This window comes from Oryctolagus cuniculus, chromosome 7, assembly GCF_964237555.1.
Source record: "Oryctolagus cuniculus chromosome 7, mOryCun1.1, whole genome shotgun sequence".
Taxonomy (NCBI): Eukaryota; Metazoa; Chordata; class Mammalia; order Lagomorpha; family Leporidae; genus Oryctolagus; species Oryctolagus cuniculus.
In genome coordinates this window covers 49,788,497-49,805,245 of record NC_091438.1, presented here as the reverse complement: position 1 = coordinate 49,805,245, position 16,749 = coordinate 49,788,497, and the positions used below count along the sequence as shown (strand labels likewise).

The window sequence follows — 16,749 nt, the reverse complement described above, 5'->3', positions numbered from 1 at the left end:
TCTACATCTGGTCCAGCTCCCTAATAATGTGCCTGGGAAGGCAGCAGAGGATGGTCCAAGTGTTTGGGCCACTGCCACCCATGTGTGAGACCCAACTGAAGCTCCTGGCTCCTGACTTTGGCCTGGCCCAGTGCTGGCTGTTGCAGTCATTTGGGGAGTGAACCAGAGATGAAAAATTCTCTTTCTGTGTGTGTATGTATGCATGTCCCTCTCTGTAACTCTGACTTTCAAAATAAATAAATCTTTAAAAACAAACTCAGTACACTTTACTCACAAATGGCTCCAAAGGTTAGGAAGCTGATCTCCCCATTGAATGCTGGGAAAAGACAAGTGTCACGACCCTAATGAATCCAAGAGAGAATTAATTGCTCATCATTTCCAGTTTCTACTCAGGCTGTTGCCCATGAGTTGTGTTTGCTCTCCGAGGAGTCCCAGAACAGCAGCCTAGAGAGAGTACATGGATACTCCCAAAAGGTCGGTCCACAGGCATTTATAAATGGCCACCCTAGGAAAGTGAAGTGTGGAGAGATCAAAGAGGGTTTTTGCTCTGCCTCATGCCATAACTGCATTCTCTGCGGCCCCTGGAATGGCAGGTGCCCCTTATAATACATGGAGGTCAACAACTAGTTCCACCATGGAGCGTTCTTTCTGGCTGAAGTGCTAGTGTGGAGAGCAGCAAGCTCCACCCCCAAGTCCAGAAGTCCAAGGGCTTTCAGTGGGAGTCAGTGGTAAGTAGCTTATTTGTTTACCACCACAACTGAAAAATCTGTCCAGTGTCAATATCTACCTACCCCCTAAGAAGATATTCTAAAAAATCATACGTATTTTCATTATCAATTTGATGAAAATCATGTAATAACTTTTAAAATATCTTCTGTGTGTTTGTGTGTGTGAATTTCTGTAAAAGTATACATAGAATCTGAGTAAATTTTGCTTCAGAGATTATCTACTACAAAAGCTGAGGGATGCCTGCATTATTTAAGTGAGATGATGTACGTGGCAAATTTATTCATGGTAAATAATACATAAAGCAAACTTTTGGTCTTCTGATTCTGACAAGTAAGATAGGAAAAAATAATTTTCAGGGAGAAAGTATGAGGACACATTTCTCCTTTGATGCATGACAATATGACATAGGGTACCAACAATATACTTGTTTCAATAAAATGTAATTAAATTTGCACCAAACATATGCGTTAAAATATTTATTTGCTAACTAGAGGTTCTCATCTGTGCAACACAAAATATTGATGCTTGAGAGGTGTGTTGCAAGCAACTTATTAACTGCCCTGAAGCATAGGAATGATTTACTTCCCCCCAAAATCCCTTCCTTGGAAATATCATATATTTGGGGCTATTCCTAAACAGTCCATTCTCAGGCATTTGTCTTTTGAAATGATTTACTGATTTGGAAAGAAAGAAGCCAAGCTGCTGTTCCCTGGTTGGGCACGGAGCCAATGCCACAGGGTTTCCATTGGAACCATGCTTCTATGAGAAAGGACAAAACTCAGTCCCCCACAGGCCAAGGGGCTGGAGTGCCACTTTTGCTCCCACAAGTTGTTACTTTTCTCAGGTCGTAAGATGTTTGCAACAGAACTGCTGAACAGAAATGTCCCCCAGAGGGGCTGGAGCTTGTGGTACAGCAGGGAAGCTGCTTTTTGCAACACCAGCATCACCTGTGTTTCCAGCTCACTGCTAATGTCCCTGGAAAAGCAGTAGATGATTTGGGCCCCTGCCACCACTGGGGGAGACCTGGATGGAATTCTTGGCTCCTGGCTTCAGACTGACCCAGCCCTGGTTTCTGTAGCCTTTAGGGGAGTTAACAAGTAGATGGAAGATTCTCATTCTCTCTCTCTCTCTCTCTCTCTCTTTGCCTTTCAAATAAATACATCTTTTTTTTTAAATGTCCCCCAGAATTTGGCTAAGATGTCCTTTTTCAAGATTTTCTGTCTCTGTAAGCCTGAATAAAACACTGAATTTTTTCTCTTTCCTGTTCCATTGACTTCAACCCTGGGCTGCTAGTGAGCAGTGTTTGTGGCCCAGGCTTTGGCTTCCTGTTCACCTCCGTAGGCAGGGAGATTAGCTGCTGGTGGCTATCAGGCTCCATGATGCCAGAGGCAAGGGCCCATGGCGCCCTCTCAGGGAGAGGTCACCAGTCCTTCTCCACTCTGTCACATTTGTGGGAGGGGACTCAGCATTTGACAGCGGCTCCAAGCTGTCCATGGCATAGGCTGAGGAAGGGGTGCAATTCCCTGTGGAATCTCTAGAGAGCCACCCACTGCCTAACTTGTGACTGAACACATGGGTTATGGAATGCTGACCTATGTCATATTTCAGATGGATCTGATACTGAGAAATCCACTCCAAATAATACATGTTGTCAAGCTGGGGTTGCCTGGGCTAATTCAATTAGTAGAGAGTAAATAGTCAATAATGTAGCTTTAAAAAAAAGATTTATTTTATTTGAACGGCAGAGTTTCAAAGAAGTGGTGAGAAACAGAGAGAGAGAGAGAGAGAGAGAGAGAACCTTCTATCTGCTGGTTCACTCCCTGAATGGTCACAATGGCCACAGCAGGACCAGGTTGAACCCAGAAGGCTGGAACTCCATTCAAATTTCCCACATGGGTGGCAGGGGTCCAAGTATGGATTTTAACTTTTTGGCAACAAAATAAACTTTTAATTCCTTTTACCACTAAGTGTTTGAATACTCTTATATTATGTTACATAATATTGAAACTAAAGTCCACTCTCAGTCATGGTGTTCATAAATACTACAAGGTAATCTCGTTAAGGTAGGTGAATACTAGGTAGTGAATTGTTATATTGAGTCTGATCAGAGCACATGGAAAATGAAATCATGGCCTTAGAAATGACATGCTTCCACACTGATAGAATAATGGAATCCCAGGTTTGAAAGGAATTACAAGAGTCCACTCGTTTTCTACTTGAGACTTGAATCAATCATCTTTGCAGGAGATGTAGCAATCCAGCTTTTGTTTAAATATCTCCTGTACTGGAATCTTAATATTCCCTATAAATGATAAAATACTTGCTTATCTATCCAATTCACTAGTCAAACAAGAAGTTGCAAGGTTAAAAAACAAAGAAAGAATGAACACCAGGCCTGGATACTCAATTAAGTTAGAGAGGTAAAGGGTGACAGCTCAATATGCTGAGTGGATTACCGAGAAATACTTGGAATGAAGCAAGCAGGTACTTGAATATTCATACATTAGTATGAAAAAGAAGCTTTGCAGAGACTCTGGATTCAGACTACCAGGGTAACCCCTTGAAGACTCAGTTCTTTCATCTGCAAAAATGGGCTAATGACAAGGACTGCATTTGTAAGCTGCTTTGAGAATGAATGAAGTAATCATGAAGACTGCCTGGCATACAGCATGTACTCAACAAGTGTTAAATGAAGGCACAGCGATGGTGTTGTTAACGTGTACAAGAGGCTGGGAAGACATAGTGTCCTCTTGGAGGTTGGCTTGACTAATAATCACACATTTTCCAGGAAAGTGCTCAATGCTGAATAGGCAAGACAAAGTCATCTTATCATCACAGGATGTTGAGATGAAGGGGCCTCAGAGGTCAACTTGTCTGGATCTAGATCTTTGCTTTGGAAATAATGAAAGAGACACCTAAATCATGCTCTAACAGGGGCGAATTTGTAGATTTACTTATTGACTAACACAGAAAGGGAAAGAGATAGGGAAAGGGATAGGGAAAAAGAGAGAGAATGAGAGAGAGAGAGAGAGAGAGAGAGAGAGAGAAACTCTATCTGATGCTTCACTTTTCAAAGTATTCATATGACCAGGACTGGATAAAGCTGAAGTCAGAAGCCAGGAATCCAATCCAGATCTCCCATATAGTTAGAAGGAACCCAATTACTTGAGCCATTGCCACTGCCTCCCCAGGGTTTGCATCAGCAGAAAGCTGGAATCAGGAGCTAGAGGTGGGTATTAAGCCTAGGCACTTTGGTACTAGACATGGACAAATTAACCAGTGTTTTAACCACAAGGCCAAATGCCTACTACTCTTTCTATTTTTAAAGGAATGAGAGATTTGGGACAAATGTTATTGGGACAACACTTGGAGCAATTCAAACAGAAAAAGCCAACTTGGGGCACCCAGCCTCCTGCCTTGGCTCCCCTGCTCTCTCTACCCAAATGCCCATCCCTGCATCTGTGTCTATTTAAACCTTGTAGGGCCCACCACCATGATGTATCTTTAAGGAAACACTATATTCTTATCTCTACTCTCGTGGACATTCTTGATGGCACTTCTTCACTCATCAATCATTTATTGAGTGCACACATGCAGGAGGGTCTGGGCTGGTTTTTAACATAGAACTGAAAGACTCAGACTGTAATCTCAGGTGTAGTCAAGATGGAATGAGGGGCATTGAGAAAGTAACAAGTGTCCTAATTCTAGAGGTGTTCAAGTCGTCTGACTGAAGAAATAATATTTTAGAAAGTAGACTGAATGTTACAAGCATTCTCCCTCATACTGTAGTTCATCTTCCATTTAGACTGTGAGTTTATTGAAGACCAGAAACAGGTCTGACTCCCCTTTGAGCTCCTTCGGAGTATCTAGCATAGTGCTGAATTAGAAGCTATGGGGGAACTGAACGGGTTTAAATTGAACATGAGCCACTACCAAGAAAAGGTTGTTGGAAATGTTGAAAAACAAATGAGTTTCATCATTTGAAGAATTGTGTAGTTGGCAGGCTCCATGTATCAGATGTATAATTTGTCTCCCTTTAGTCTTCCCACTAAAAGCATAGGTGAGACATATTGGACAAATACAAAATGCTGGAGTGAATTTCTGAAACAGAATGGGCAGATTTTCTTGGTGAATTAGTTAAGACTTTTAACCTGCTAGTTAGGTGTAAATGCAGCTCTGCCTGTTAGGTGGGAACAGCCTGAACTCACCACCAAGGCAAGGTCCCTGCACCAGAAGCAATGCCCCCCGCCCCAGCAGCTCACTGGAAATGCAGGTGACTTACATGGATATGAAGGGTAGACATGAAGCACTTCTGAGTACTCCATTTGATCCTAGGCACCACCCATGCTATCAGGAAATAAACACATAAAAATGTGGGCCAGGTGAAAATAGTTCACATATGCCATAGAAACAAATGAATTCTGCCACAAGCACCTGAAATAACAGATTTTCTTTTAAATAAATTGCCCTGTGTGTTGGGATTGGGAATATGCAATTGTGTATGCTTGTGTGTTTCAGCAAAAAACATGCGAATGTTTGAGTAGATCAGGAATTTACTGGGCAACATGAAAATTAGATTTAGGCTGGCGCCACGGCTCAATAGGCTAATCCTCCGCCTGCGGCGCCAGCACTCCAGCTTCTAGTCCCGGTCGGGGTGCCGGATTCTGTCCCGGTTGCCCCTCTTCCAGTCCAGCTCTCTGCTGTGGCCAGGGAGTGCAGTAGAGGATGGCCCAAGTACTTTGGCCCTGCACCTGCACGGGAGACCAGGAGAAGCACCTGGCTCCTGGCTTCGGATCAGTGCGGTGCGCCGGCTGCAGTGCAGCGGCCACTGGGGGGTGAATCAATGGAAAAAGGAAGACCTTTCTCTCTGTCTCTCTCTCTCACTGTCCACTCTGCCTGTCAAAACAAAAAAAAAAAAAAAAGAAAGAAAGAAAGAAAGAAAGAAAGAAAGAAAGAAAATTAGATTTAAAAATTTTAATCATTGCTTCATGCTATCGAAATCAAATTTGAATAGATGTTTCCCTGATGTACTAGAAGGGTTTTCAAAATTATACCAGTTTCCCTGGCTTTAGTTTATGCCCATTCTGTTTCCTTTGAGGAAATAAACTCCTTCAGTTTAGTCAGCAAAGCATTTTTTTTTTCTCAGTCAAAGCAAAAAAAAAAAAAAAGAACAAGAACAAGAACATTCCTCTTTTCAGACCTTTAGGCTTCTCTATTTTCCAGTTTATGTGCAAATTTTAAAATTATTTATGTTCAACTTCAGTACCAACTTTCTATTGAAATTTAAGTAATCTGAGCTTCTCAAAGCCTTGAGATTTGGAATTTTTAATAAATGCTCTGTTGCTCTATTAATTGTGTGTCATGAATTCTTACAATTCTGGGGAAAGCAGATTGTTCTACAGGTTGTTGTAAGAACCAAAAGTCATTACACGTAAAAAGCTTAGATGTAACACAATAAAACATCAGTGCATAATGGGCATTTAATAAATGTCAGCCGTTATTATCCATTTCCATACATTACTCAGTTTGTATTTCTTAACTGAACTTAGGTATGCTAAAATGTCTTTTCAAACAAAGAGTTTTCATTAGATTGGTTATACTGAGTCAATTTATTTTTCTTTTTTTAAAAAAAAGCAGGATATTTTCTTTTTTTATTATTATTATTTGTATTTGACAGGTAGAGTTATAGACAGTGAGAGAGAGAGACAGAGAGAAAGGTCTTCCTTTTTCCATTGGTTCTCTCCCCAAATGACCGCTACAGCTGGTTCGCTGCGCTGATCCGAAGCCAGGAGCCAGGTGCTTCCTCCTGGTCTCCCATGCAGGTGCAGGGCCCAAGCACTTGGGCCATCCTCCACTGTACTCCCGGGCCACAGCAGAGAGCTGGACAGAAAGAGGAGCAACCGGGACTACAATCCGGCGCCCATATGGGATGCCGGCAAAGTGAGCCACAGCACTGGCCCCGAGTCAATTTACTTCTTAAGGAAAAAACTTACCTCTTTTAAATGGTTCTAAACAAGTTTTTAAAAGCCAGACACTTCTGTGTACAGAACTGGCCTTAGAACAGTCATCCCCACACTATTTTTCCTATAAAATGTATCCTCCTGTGATTGTGGAAAATTAGATCATTGTTACATAGCAGAGGGCTTATTATTGAAACAGCCTATATTTATGCAGCAGCATGTAAATTTCAAGGGGCATGTCTATATTGCATCATACAAAGTGTCATTAGTAGTGACTGCTGATGGATTTTGAAGATGGTGATGGTGATGATGATGATGACAGCGATGCAACATAGTTGCCCTGTCTCCAGAGAATGAGCATCAAGGAGAAGAAAAATGGGATGGATCTTGTTGCTTATTCCATTTCATCCCCTAGACCCACAAGAAGTGAGATTAGCTAGTCAGACCAAGGGAAAAATGACAAATAAGTATAGACATATAGACACGTACAGAGAGGTTTCTGTGTAATGCCCCATAATTATGGGCTTCAGGAACTGAAGTAATTAAAAGTCACATTCAAGATCTTTACAATAGATAGTGTGTACAACTTCCAAAACCATAGCTTTTTAAATTTCTGAACATTTACACTCAGTTTTCCAATTTAGATATCTGTGGATTACGCCTAAGTTCCCCCAGAGTAAACTCTCCTGGTGCTGCCTTTGATGAGGAATTTCATTTCTTTCTATAAATATATTTGCACATCTACCTATAAAAGAAGTTGTCATTTCTACCTTTTTGATATGGGGAGTTAAAAGAAAGTACATGTCACTGAGTTTTGAATGACTTGAAGTTCATCTATGCAGCTGATAGAGAAAACAGGAAAAAAAAAGCACACTTATAAAAGAAGAGTACATGTAGATTCTTAGCTCACATCCAATATTGATTTATGGTAAACAACACTAATAAGAGAAATGCTTATTATTTGGGGAAATTGCTTAGGGAAAGTAGTGCCTACAGCTCTGGTTAGGATGGTGATTATTTTTAAATACTTTCTCTATACATGCAAGCTTTTCCATAAAAAAGGATTGTGAGGGTCCCACCTTAGCCTTTCCCCCTCAATCTGTTCTTGCTAGATTTCACTTATGTCTGTAGCTGCAAAGGTTGCATTCAAGACAATTATTCCCAAACCTGTATCCAGTTCTATCCAGTGTCCCAAGGATAAATCTTGTACTTTCAACTGCCTGTTTGGGATTTTTAAACAGATGTCTCACAGGCACCTAGCATTCAACATTACTCAAATTTAACCAGCTATCTCCTCCTAAATCTAGGATACCACATGCATTTTGTATTTTAATTAATGATTATAATTAATGAGCATCCACTTGGACTTTCCTCACCAACTTTAAAGTGCTCCAAATTCAGCTCCTTCTCCATGGACTACTGCTTTAGCAATTTTCTCCAAAGCCCTCATCCTCTGTTACCCACCATGTCACTGGTATCTGGCTGTAGCACTCTGATTACTCTCTTGGGCTAAGCAAAAGTGCTACAACTGGAGGCACGTGAACTCTAAGGGACTCTGAGGGTGGCTTCACAACTGTATGTCCCACCACCCAACACTGTATGCAGCTCCTGTGCATTGGTGTATGTACGTTTGCTATCTATGGTTATTTTCAGTTGCTCAGTTCTCATGATTTTCTAAAACAGGCAATTCCCCTCAGAAGTGCCCTGATTCCAGTCTGCCCTTGTGTAGAATGGAGTCTGTGGTTCCCATTTTTGATCCTCTGTGATCATCCATGGCCATTTTCATACTTAAGCCTGGCTTCTAGGAGACATCTTGGCTCTCTCTGGCCCATGCAGAGGGGGAGTGCATGTTCTGAGGTCCTTATTGCAAGATCACTCAGTTCTTTTTGTCTCCAAGGACTTGCCCACATAGGCAGGCCTGACTCAGCTTCACAAAACCTAGTCCTATGCCCCAAAGGCAGCCAATTCCCTGCCTCCCACCGCCCCCGCCCCTGGGCATCTAATGAGCTTCAGCATAAAGAGGAAAATCATCAAGCTCCTCACAATTAATTTTTTTAGAGTTCTCACAATTAATTTTTTAGAGTTTGGCAGCAACTATCTAGAATTGTCCCACTAGCTCCTTGCAACCTAGCAGGAATTTCTGGGAACAGGAGATGTGCTTGTGAGACTAGGGACCTCCAAGACTCAGAATCTGGCTGTCTTGCTTCTTCTAACAGTGATGCAGGTCTCTGAGAAGATCACCAGTGGCCTAGAGACTTCAGGGTCCTTTCTCCTATAAGGTCAGGACAACACAAGTCTTCTGACTTTTCTTGACTATGGCTGGACATCAATGGTATTTTACTTGGTATTTTTACCAACAATGTTGTCTGGCATGCCAGTTTGCCACCTCATTACCTATGAGATAGCTTTCTTAGACATGGTCCTCCTCCCAGTGAAATATACAGAGAGGAAAACACCTATAAGAGTACTTCAAAAGGCTTATGGAAAACAAAATTAAAGATAAGTTTATCACAAAAGAACTTTTGAAATTCATGCATACAAGGGGTCTCCAAAAGTTTCATAGAAAATGTATACTATAAAAAAATGCATGGATCTCAAAAATTGTATGGCATCAAAATAATTTCATCTTTTAATTCCATTTTCCATGTACTTTTTTATAAACCTTTTATTTAATGAGTATAAATTTCATGAGCACATATTTAGGAATACAGCAATTCTTCCTACCTTACCTGCCACCCCACCCCTACTCCCTCCCCCTTTCCTCCTCTCTCTCCCATTCCCAGTCCCATTCTTCATTAAGATACACTTTTAATTAAATTTATACATCATGTACTTCTTGAAGTATGCTTATGCATCCATTGTGATGGCTTTGTATCTGTGGTCCACATATCATGTGACCACCTATCACATGTACTCCTCTAAATAAATCATTGTCAGGAAATCATTTGATAATTATTTGTATAATGTGCTATGAACTGAACTATAATTGTGGTAGAGAAGCAGCAGAGAAATGCAATAATGGGAAAAACTATTTAAGTCTTAATGATTCAAAAGATACTTAGGTCTGGTTCTGACTAATTTGGAGATGAAAATTGAATTGAAAATATGTATCCTACTCTTATTATTTTTAAAAAATCTTTTTAAAACTTCATTGTAATTCATTTTTTAAAACAATTATAATTCACATTCAATAAAATATACAAATCTTAAGTGTACAGACTGATAAAGTTTTATATCTACATAAATTACCAAAATCAAGATATAGAATATTTCTGTCACCCCACAAAATTACATTATACTCTTTTCCAACTAATTCCATCCCCAACTACCAGAAGTAACCACTATTATTACCTGATCACTATAGTGTGGTTTTGCCTATTCTTAAACTTTATTTAAAGAATGAGGTTCATATAAAATATATTCTTTTACATCTGGCTTCTTTCACTCAACAAATTATTTTGAGATTTTTCAGTGTTATTGCATGTATCAGTAACTTGTGTTCTTTTAAAATAATTGTGCATTAAACCACTATATGACAAACCATAATGTGTAATCCATTGTTCTGTGGATAGGCATACTGTTTGAGCCATTATTAATTCTCATACAAATATTTTCTGAAGAGTGAGGCATTTTGAGAACATGTTTAGGAATGGAATTGTGGAATAACTGCATGTTTAATTAGAAATTCTAAAAAATTTTCTAAAAGTGATTAAATAGACTTCTGGTTTCAGCTTGGATGTCTCAGATCTAGAAAACATGCTGCTTCCATCATTACAGCAATTTAAAAACAGAAAATTAATGACTTTTCTCAAATTAGAGAATTGAGGTTACAAAGCAAACACTAAACAAAAATCTGGGAAGAAACAGACAGCTATGAAGACCCATGTCTTTTCTTTTTAACTGAGCAAGAAGCCACTATAATGACAGATCCAGAAATTCAGGGAACACCAAGGAGGATTGATAATAATTTAAAAAAGAACCCAAAGCACATATTCAAGTTTTTGTACAGACAAAATGAAAATCTTGAAAGCAGCTGAAAAAAAAAAAAAAATGACAGAGCACCACAACTAAGAATAACGGCAGACTTTTCATCTAAAACTACAGAAGCAAAAAGATAATTGTGTGAAATGTCTAAAGTGCTAAATGAAAACAAAAACTGTTAATACAAATTATATCTCTTAAATATTAAGAGAAATAAGTATTTTTCTTAAACAAAAACTGTACTGCCAGCAGAATACTCTACAGGAAATGTAAAAACTCTTCAGGTACAAGGACTATGAGATAGGACAGAAACTTAGATCTATACAAAGGCATGAAGGATGTTAAAATATAAATGCTTTGGGGTGAATAGTATTCTCAACATCCATGCCTAATCAGAACCTGAGTTTGTATTCTTCCTTGGAAATACAGTCCTTGAAGTTCTAATTTTTTAAGTTAACATGAGACCATGCTGGATTAGGGTGTGCACTAAACTCATTGAGTGGTGTCCTTTATTTTTTTTTTAAGATTCTATGTATTTATTTGAAAGTCAGAGTTACACAGAGAGAGAAGGAGAGAAGGAAGGAGAGAGAAAGAGAGAGAGAGAGAGAGAGAGAGTGAGTGTTAGTCTTCCATCAGCTGTTTCACTCCCCAATTGGTGGTAATGGCTGGAACTGCACCGAATTGAAGCCAGGAGCCTCTTCTGGGTCTCCCACACAGGTGCAGAGGCCCAAGGACTTGGGCCATCTTCTACTGCTTTCCCAGGCCATAGTAGAGAGCTGGATTGGAAGCGGAGCAGCCAGGACTCAAACTGGTGCCCAAATGGGATGCCGGCACTGCAGGCAGTGGCTTTACCCACTACAACACAGCGCCAGCCCCGAGTGGTGTCCTTAAAAGGAGAGGACACACAAGGGTGCATACAGGGAAGAGATCAGGTAAACATGGAGGCAAAGGTGAGGCAGGTGCAAGCTAGGCAGTATCACAAGTGTCACCTGGAATGACAAGAAGCTAGAAAGAGGTAGAAAAGAGTTCTTCTGTAGAGCCTCCAGATTGTGTTTTAAAATGCAGCTTCCAACCACATAGCATCTAAAAGAATTCCACTTTAAATACAAGGAGATGGGGGCTGGCACTGTGGTGCAGTAGATTAATCCTCCGTCTGAAGCACAAGCATCCCATATGGGTGCCAGCTCCCCACAGAGGTGCTGGCTGTAGTCCCAGATGCTCCTCTTCGGATCCAGCTCTCTGCTGTGGACTGGGAATGCAGTGGAAGATGGCCCAAGTGTTTGGCCCCTGCACCCACATGGGAGACCCAAAAGCTCCTGGCTCCTGGCTTTGGATCTGCCCAGCACCAGCCACTGCAGCCATTTGGGGATTGAACCAGTGGATGGAAGACCTCTCTGTCTCTCCCTCTTACTGTCTGTAACTCTACCTCTCAAACAAATAAAATAAAATCTTTAAAAATAAATAAATATAAGGAGATGTAAGGGTTAAAAGTAGAAGAGTATTAAAGATATACTACATAAACACTGAGTAAATAGGGGATAGCTACATTAATTTCAGAGAAAATAGACTTCAGAAGAAGGAAGACTTTCACGGATTAACAGAAACATTACACAATGATAAAGAAATCAGTGCTCCAGGAAGACAACAATCCTTTATGTGTATCCAATTGAGAAAGAGCTTAAACTTACACAAGGTCAAAACTGCCAGATTTGAAAGGAGAAATAAATGGATGCACAAGTACAGTTGGAAATGTCAGCACTACCTTCTCATGTATAATGAGTATCATACAAAGCTTATTCTTCAGTCATAACAAAATCACAGTAATAGAAAGATACCTGGAAAATCCCTAATATTTGCATATTAAACAATGTTTTAAAATAACTCAGGGCTATCAAATGCCTTTTGGAACCTTGTGACCCACAATGGCGATCAAGTTTTGGCTCTGTCTCCTAATTTTGACCCTGGAAGGCAGCTGTGATGACTCAAGTAATTGAGTTCTGGCCACCCATGCGGGAGACCTGAAGTGAGTGCCTGGCTTCTGGATTTGGCCCCTTGGCCATCACAGGCATTTGGTGAGAGAATCAGCAGATAGGAACTCTCTGTCGTTCCTCTTTAATTAATTCTCCCTCTCCCTCTTAAATTAATTCTTTAAAAATTAAAATAACACATGGGGCAAAGAGAAAGTCTCAAAGGAAATTTTTAAATATTTTGAACTGAATGAAAATAAAAACATAATAATCCAAAACTTGCATTAGCAGTCTGTAAACAAATTTGTTAACATTTAATGTCTATATTAGAAGAGACATATCTAAATTTAGTAACCTAAACTTTCACTTTAAACTAACAGAATATTAAACCCAAAGCAAACAAAAGCAAAGAAATAATAAAGATTAGAGTAGAAATCAATGAAATTGAAAAAGATAGAGAAAAGTCAATGAAAATAATCTTGTTCTTTGAAAAGATCAATAAAACTGATAAACTTTTAGTCAGACTCACTAAGGAAAAAAGCAAGAAGATACAAATTATAAATATTAAGAATAAGAGCGATCAATACCTATCCTATATTAAAAGGATAATTATGGAATACCACAAGCAATTCTATGCTCATAAATTCAACTACATAGATGAAATGTACTTGAAAGACATCAAAGGTACCAAAACTACTCAAGATGGAACAATGTGGAGATTTAAACACACATGCATGGACGCACACACACACACACAACACACACACAGATATATGAATTTGTAGACAGCAAGATGGTACAAGTCAAGGAGAAAAAAACTCATAGATGTAAAACTCAGGAGCTGCAGGCTGAATATGGATGCAGGATTTCACTCCTAAAGAAGGTTTATGTGGCTACTACTATTATTACAACTACTACATCACTGTGAAGAGAGGGAGTATACAGTTCCTGTAGCTAACATGATTTTTCAGCTTCTGTCTTTCTTAACAAGGAACTCACATATGAGTGGCCACACAAGCCCCACAGTGGAGTGGCTGGAATGGAGGGTGCGTTCTGTCTTGCCGATCATGACCTCCTTGGTCACACACCCACATGTGAGGAACCCCATCATTGTTGAATCCTTTCATATCCTAACTGTGCGTTAGCACCCAATAACACATGACTGGCAAAAAAAGAAAAAATATATTTCTAGTTTAAACCCTTCCATAAAAGAAAAGCCCAAGCTCATAAGTATTCATTGTTGATTTTTTTACCATTCAAGAAAGAAATAATAACAATTCTATACTTAGAAATCTCCTAGAAAACCTAAGAGAAACCTCCCAACAGATTTTGTAGGGCCAGCGTCACACTGAGAATGAAAGTAGACAAAGATATCACAAGAAAAGAAAGTCATAAGCCAATATCATCCCTCAAGAAAATAGATCTAAAAACTCCTCAACAAAAATGTTAGCAAAATGAATCAAGAAATATATAAAGAGAATAACATCACAATCAATTGAAATTGATCTAAGAACAGTAAGGTTTGTTCAAAATTCAAAAAGTTATTCAATATAATCTCATATTAATAAACTAAAAAAGGAATAATATCATCTCAATGGATGCAGAAAAATCATGACAAAGTTCAATATCTATTCATGATTTAAAAAAAAAGACAACTATTAGTAACATTGGGATAAAAGGGGACTTTCCAATCTGATAAGGAGCACTGAGCATAGGTAATGAGCTAACCACGTAACTTACATTATCTCATGTTTCTTCTTCCAACAACTGTAAGATACATACCACTAATATCACAATACTATGTGCAAGGTAAGGAACAGAGATCAACCACATATAGTAAATAGCGATTGTAGGATTTCAATCCACACAGACCTAGCTCAAGAGCCCATTGTTTCTGCTAACTTATCTTGCCTCCAAGATTGAAAAGAAACAGAAATTGCAGTTCAGAAAAATGGATCAGAGATTAGATAACTTATAGAAAATTGGTAATTATATCAATTCCCTTTTCAGTAACAAATCTTTTTCTTTTTGAAGTCAAATCTTAAGACTACTAAAATTTATCTTACTGATAAAAAACATATAAGTATTGCTTAAAATAGATCTTATATCTTATAAATCCCCACAACATAAAAATTCCTATTAAAAAATGGTATCCATTTATTTTAAAATGGGCTGACTTAGAATTTTATTCTGGAGATGGGCATTTGGTATATCCCACATTGGAGTGCCTGGCTCAAGTCCCAGCTCCAACTCCAATCCCAGATTCCTGCAAATGTGCACCCTGGGAGGCGGCAGGTGATAACTCAAGTAGTTGAGTACCTGCCACTCATGAGGAAGACCTTAACTGAGTTTCTGGTTCCAGCCTGGCACAAGCTTGGCTGTTGTGGGCATTTGGGAAGTGAACCTGTAGGTGAAAGATCTCCTTGTGTCTCTCTCGTATCTCACCCTTTCTTTCTGTATTTCAAATAAAATGCAAATAAACAAAATTCTAAATTTTTGAATAAACAGATATATTCATAGATACTTATATATAAAAATTTTCATTCTAGTGTTATAATAGTAACAAGAATGGAAGCCATCTAAATATTCAATCGAAATGGAGACAATAAATTTATTTGGTACTATAGAATACAATGATATCATGGAAATTTTTTCTTATATATTACAAACCTATAAACAGAGTTCCAGATTCACAGGGTGAAGCAAAGCTAGGATAGAATACACTGGAAGATGGCATAGGTTCTATGCATAATTCTATTCTCCATCTATCTGCGTTTTCTTAATTTTTCACAATGAAAATGTTACTATAAAGTTAGATATTTACCAAAAACAATTAAACAGTGAAGTTTAACGTTAGCAGAATATACTGCAGAGCCAGTGAGCAACGAGCTTACTCTAAGATGGGAATTAGTAGCTTGTTGTAGGTTTTGACCAGGTTTTCGTTTATTCTTACCAACGAGCAGCCAAGCAAAACTGTGAGTAGTTACGATTGAAGACACTCCTACTCCCCTCTCTCCATAGTTCAGGCCACTTTGTACACAGTATCTGACTTGGCCCATTTGGAGTGCTTTCAATGCATTCACAACATGGTTTTTTCTTTGTTTTGTTTTTGTTTTTGTTTTTTGTTTTTTGTTTCATAGCTGTGACACCATTTGAGATGAACAACCAAACATCTGTCACCGAGTTCATCTTCTTGGGATTTTCCAACCACTCTGATCTACAGGGCCTGCTCTTCCTGGTCTTCCTGGTCATTTACCTGACAACGCTCCTGGGGAACGTGCTCCTAATAATGGCCACCAGGCTCAGTCCTGCTCTCCATACTCCAATGTATTATTTCCTCAGCAACTTGAGCTTCTTGGACATCTGCTACACTTCTACCACTGTTCCAGTCATGCTCGTGAACTTCTTCCGGGAAAAGAAGACCATCTCCTATGAGGGCTGCCTTTCCCAGATGTTCTTCCTCGTGACATGTGCTGGCACCGAATGTGTCTTGTTGGCTGCTATGGCTTATGACCGCTACGTGGCCATTTGCCGCCCTCTCCAATACCCAGTTCTCATGAATGCGAAGGTCTGTGTTTGCTTGGTGACTGCATCCTGGATGTGTGGGCTGGTGAACTCTGTGACGCACACCGTGCTGACAGCCTCACTCACTCTGTGTGGGCCCAACCACATCAGCCACTTCCTCTGTGACATCCCCCTGCTCCTGAAGCTCTCCTGCTCAGACACCTCTGTCAATGAGTCTGTGCTGCACGTGGCCAGCGCCACCATCGGCCTGAGCCCCTGCCTCTTCACGGCGGTGTCCTACATACGCATCGTCTCTGCCATCCTTCAGATTCCCTCTGCTCAGGGCAGGAGCAAGGCCTTCTCGACCTGTGCATCCCACCTCACTGTGGTGGTGGTCTTCTTTGGAACAGCCAACTTCAACTATGACAAACCCAGTGAAGGCTACTCCCTGGACATGGACATCTTGGTCTCTGTGCTCTTCTGTGTTGTGACCCCCATGTTGAACCCCATCATCTACAGCCTGAGGAACAAGGAGGTCAAGGGTGCCCTGAGGAAGCTGGCTAGAGTGCACATTGTCTGACACCATCAGTGCCTAGGACAATAGCCCT

At 39.8% G+C, this 16,749-nt stretch overlaps 1 protein-coding gene across 1 annotated transcript; it reads left to right on the top strand.

Moving 5' to 3' along the window:
• The first annotated feature begins 11,608 nt into the window (after window positions 1-11,608).
• On the top strand, window positions 11,609-16,721 carry LOC100342303 (olfactory receptor 5V1-like). The gene is made up of 3 exons (XM_008265574.4): window positions 11,609-11,620; window positions 13,018-13,321; window positions 15,778-16,721. Exons 1-3 carry the CDS (start codon window positions 11,609-11,611, stop codon window positions 16,719-16,721), a joined length of 1,260 nt encoding a protein of 419 aa, XP_008263796.3.
• The last annotated feature ends 28 nt before the right edge of the window (window positions 16,722-16,749 follow it).